This window comes from Chanodichthys erythropterus, chromosome 16, assembly GCF_024489055.1.
Source record: "Chanodichthys erythropterus isolate Z2021 chromosome 16, ASM2448905v1, whole genome shotgun sequence".
Classification (NCBI taxonomy): Eukaryota; Metazoa; Chordata; class Actinopteri; order Cypriniformes; family Xenocyprididae; genus Chanodichthys; species Chanodichthys erythropterus.
In genome coordinates, this window is record NC_090236.1 from 14,547,871 (window position 1) to 14,551,710 (window position 3,840).

The 3,840-nt window shown below is 37.8% G+C and overlaps 1 protein-coding gene across 1 annotated transcript; it reads right to left on the reverse strand.

Annotated features, from left to right (window-relative positions):
* Nucleotides 1-2,081: 2,081 nt before the first annotated feature.
* On the reverse strand, nucleotides 2,082-3,408 carry LOC137003587 (leucine-rich repeat-containing protein 30). Its single transcript, XM_067363800.1, has one exon. The coding sequence runs from the start codon at nucleotides 3,314-3,316 to the stop codon at nucleotides 2,384-2,386; it is 933 nt and encodes a 310-aa protein (XP_067219901.1). The 5' UTR covers nucleotides 3,317-3,408; the 3' UTR covers nucleotides 2,082-2,383.
* Nucleotides 3,409-3,840: the final 432 nt, after the last annotated feature.

The following is a 3,840-nucleotide window of genomic DNA, read 5'->3' on the forward strand; positions in this document are numbered from 1 at the left end:
TCGGTCAGAAATGACCGAAGAAGGCCAGACAGCAAAACTACTAGTGACATTTGCATGACAAATAAATGCAACCTTTGTAAATTTAAAAGTCTTTTTAATGTCATTTTCAACAACAATGAAAACATTTACACATATAATATGACACCAGATTACACTGTCAGACACTTCATACACTGAAAAAAAATGGTGTAGTTTTTATTTTGAAACAAAAATTTTCACAAACAAAGAAACTGCAAGTAACACACTATTAAATATGAAATTTTGAAGTAGAAAAACTGAAATAGTATTTTCAGTAATCATGTTTTTTTACATCTTCAAAAAAATCTTTTTTACAGTGCACTGAAAAAAGATTGGTGTAGGATTTACTTTGAAACAATTTTCACTCAGAAATTGCTTGTAAATTTCACAAATAATAACAAAGAAACTGCAAAAAAAAAAAAAAAAAAAAAATAGTTTCCAACTCAGTGTTTCTGTCTTGTTTTCCAGCACAAATATCTAAATATTCTTAAATCAAGATACATTTACTGGAGAAGAGAAATGACTGAAGATATGAAGACTTGCTGTCTCAAAATTAGGTGAGTTTTTCCTGAAAACAAGAACAAATATAGCTGCAAGGCATGGAGCATCAGACCAGCTGCCATAAGAGTAAAGACATTTGGAGACGATCTTAAGCAAAATGGTTGACAGCCTATGAATACAATCTCTTGTAATGTGACATAATTTCTTATTACTTTTGAACAATAGGTGGCGCTGACACCAAATTGAAATGATGTGGACAGTGTTGGGTGACAGTTACACATGTAACTTCCAGAGATACAGCCTCAGATGCAGTATACAAAAACGGTTTCGTCTATTGACACGAAATCCATAATATTTTGCTGGCATCGTCTGAAGATGATCTGACTCGAATTTGGTGAAAATCTGACAAACGGTCGAAAAAGTATGTTTTGGGAAAATTCTAAATGGTTGAAAAAATGTCATGATGAAAAATGACGTCATACGATTTATTTGAATCGTCTTGAGCCATAATTTAGTTTCCAGCCCTTACGGTTCAAAAGTTACTAGCATAAACGTGAGTGCAACTTTGGACATATGGTGGCGCTAGAGGGATTGAGTTAGAGAATTGGAGGAGGAAAAAGAAAAAGTCAAAATTCATAACGGAAAATGACTTTGTAAAATTTAATTACAAACTTGAGCCAAAAAAATCAGAGGAAAAAATAATTCAGTTTCCAGCCCTTACGGTTCAAAAGTTGATAGCATAAATGTGAGTGCAAATTTGGACAGTTGGTGGCGCTACAGAGATTGAGTTAGAGACTCCAAATTTGGTGTGCTTAATGTTCAGACTGTCCTCTATCTGTGTGCCAAATTTCACAACTTTTTAACAAGAAAGGAAGAAGAACACTAATGAATTCAAGAGGTGCCTAGACACCAATTTCATGAAAATTGGACAAACAGTCTAGAAAGAGTTAGAAAAAGTAGGTTTTTGGGAAAATTGAAAATGGTGGAAACATTTTTATGATGGAAAATGACATTGTACGATTTAATCGTACAAACTTGAGCCAAAAAAATCAGAGGAAAAAAATAATTTAGTTTCCAGCCCTTACGGTTCAAAAGTTACTAGCATAAACATGAGTGCAAATTTGGACAGTTGGTGGCGCTAGAGGGATTGATTTAGAGACTCAAAAATTGGTGTGATTAATATTTAGACTGTCATTTATCTGTGGGCAAAATTTCATAGCTTTTTAACATATGATTCTGAAGAAAGGAAGAACAATAATGAATACAACAGTTGCCTACGCACAAATATCTTACAATAAAATCTTGTTTTCCATTTAAATTAAGCTTGTTTTTCTAATATTTTCTCTTGTTTTAAGCAAAAACTAATTTATATATATATATATATATATATATATATATATATATATATATATATATATATATATATTTTTTTTTTTATTTTTTTTACATAAAGCAAGACTCATTTCTCTTCTCCAGTAAATGTATCTTGATTTAAGAAGGTTTAAATATTTGCGCTGGGAAACAAGACAGAAACACTGAGGAAGAACATCACTATAGAAAGACTGAAAAGGTATTTTTGGTCACACTTTAGGGTCCAATTTTCACTATTAACTAGTTGCTTATTAGCATTGCATGTTTATTAGCACATTTTAATGGCTTATTCTGCATGACCGTATTCTACATCCCATAATCCTAAACTTAACAACTATTAATAAGCAGTAATTAGGAGTTTATTGAGGCAAAGGTTGTAGTTAATAGTGAGAAATGGACCCTAATCGAAAGTGTGACTGTATTTTCTTGTAAAACGTTCCCCAATAATCTTTACTTTTTTCACAGCGTGCAATGCTTCGACTAACAGATATCTTCATGCAGGTTTGAGGTAGTTATAAAGGCCTTTCAGACCTCCCCGCAGAACCTCCTTAATGGGCTTGACCAGCGGATTGTGGACTATATGCAGCCCCTTATCCAGAGGATGGCAAGCGAGCTTCTCCAGTCGCCTGAGCATGTACATCTCATCAGGAACGCTCTGCAGGTCATTGAAGTCCACGTTCAGGAGCTCCAGGCCCGTCAGACGGCACAGCGTCCTGGGAAGCGTGTGCAGCGAGTTCTGCTCCACGATGAGGATCTTCAGGCTCACCAGCTCCTGGATCTTGTCTGCGAGGTTCTCCAGACGATTGTTGGCCAGATGCAGGAAGACGAGGCTCCTCATGCTGTAGACGCAGGCCGGGATGTGCTGGATGTGGTTGTGGCTGAGGTTGAGTTTGGTGAGCTTGCGCATGTTGGACAGGCTGTTGGGAAGCGTGCTGATCTTGTTGTTGGCCAAACTCAGGACCTCCAGGTTGGCGCAGCTTCCGAGCTCCTCTGGAACGTCGCTCAAGCAGTTCCTGTGCGCGAAAAGCACGCGGAGATTGCTGAGCCGTCCGATCTCCGGCGGGAGCTCGACTAGTTCGTTCCCCCACAAGTTGAGGATCACAAGGTTCTCCAGATTCCCCAGGCCTGACGGCAGAAGAGACAGAGCGTTTAAGGAGATATTGAGTTTCTGGAGCTCTTGGAGCTCCCATAGTTCATCGGGCATCTCCTCCAGACCTCGCATGGCCAGGCTGAGCGTGCTGTAGCCCAAATGTCTGGTGGCATGTTTGCGGATCCGGTCGACCGAGGATAAATTTTCCACGAAACTGGTCTTCCGACGCAACGGCCTCTTTGAGTCCTCGGAGTTGGACTTCCGTCCGGCGGATCTTGGTGCAATGTCGCTGCTGCTCGTGTGCTGCTTTGAGATGTTTTGCCTCAAGAGAAACATCTTTCTGATAGAAGTCTGATAAGTGTGCCAACATGAAGCATTTGCACTTACTGTAAGTTCTCAAAGTTTCATCCCATGCTCTTGTTTGTTCACTTTAGGTCCAGTTTTGAGGTCTGAATCTTTGTGCGGGCTGGTTGAGGATGAGAATACGAGCGTTCAGAGTGACGTTTGCATGAGCAGCTGTCATTGTCACTACAGCTGAACTGAAGCCCTTTAATGCAGATAAGCATTGCAAAGTCATTAAACCCTTTTCTACACACACTCGAGTGTATTTATATACACCTCCATTAGCAGACGTGCATGCCAGGGTTATTATTATTAACTAAAATTAAATCCATAAAAAAACATTTTTTTTACTTGAAATACAAAAGCATTAAATTAAAATAAATTCAATTCAATGCAACTATTAAATACAATTAAATACTTTTTTCAGCTAGTTGCCAATGTAACACTTTTCCTTTCATAAACTAAAATAAATAAAATCATTTAAAATAATAATAATAATACACTGCATTAGCAGACAT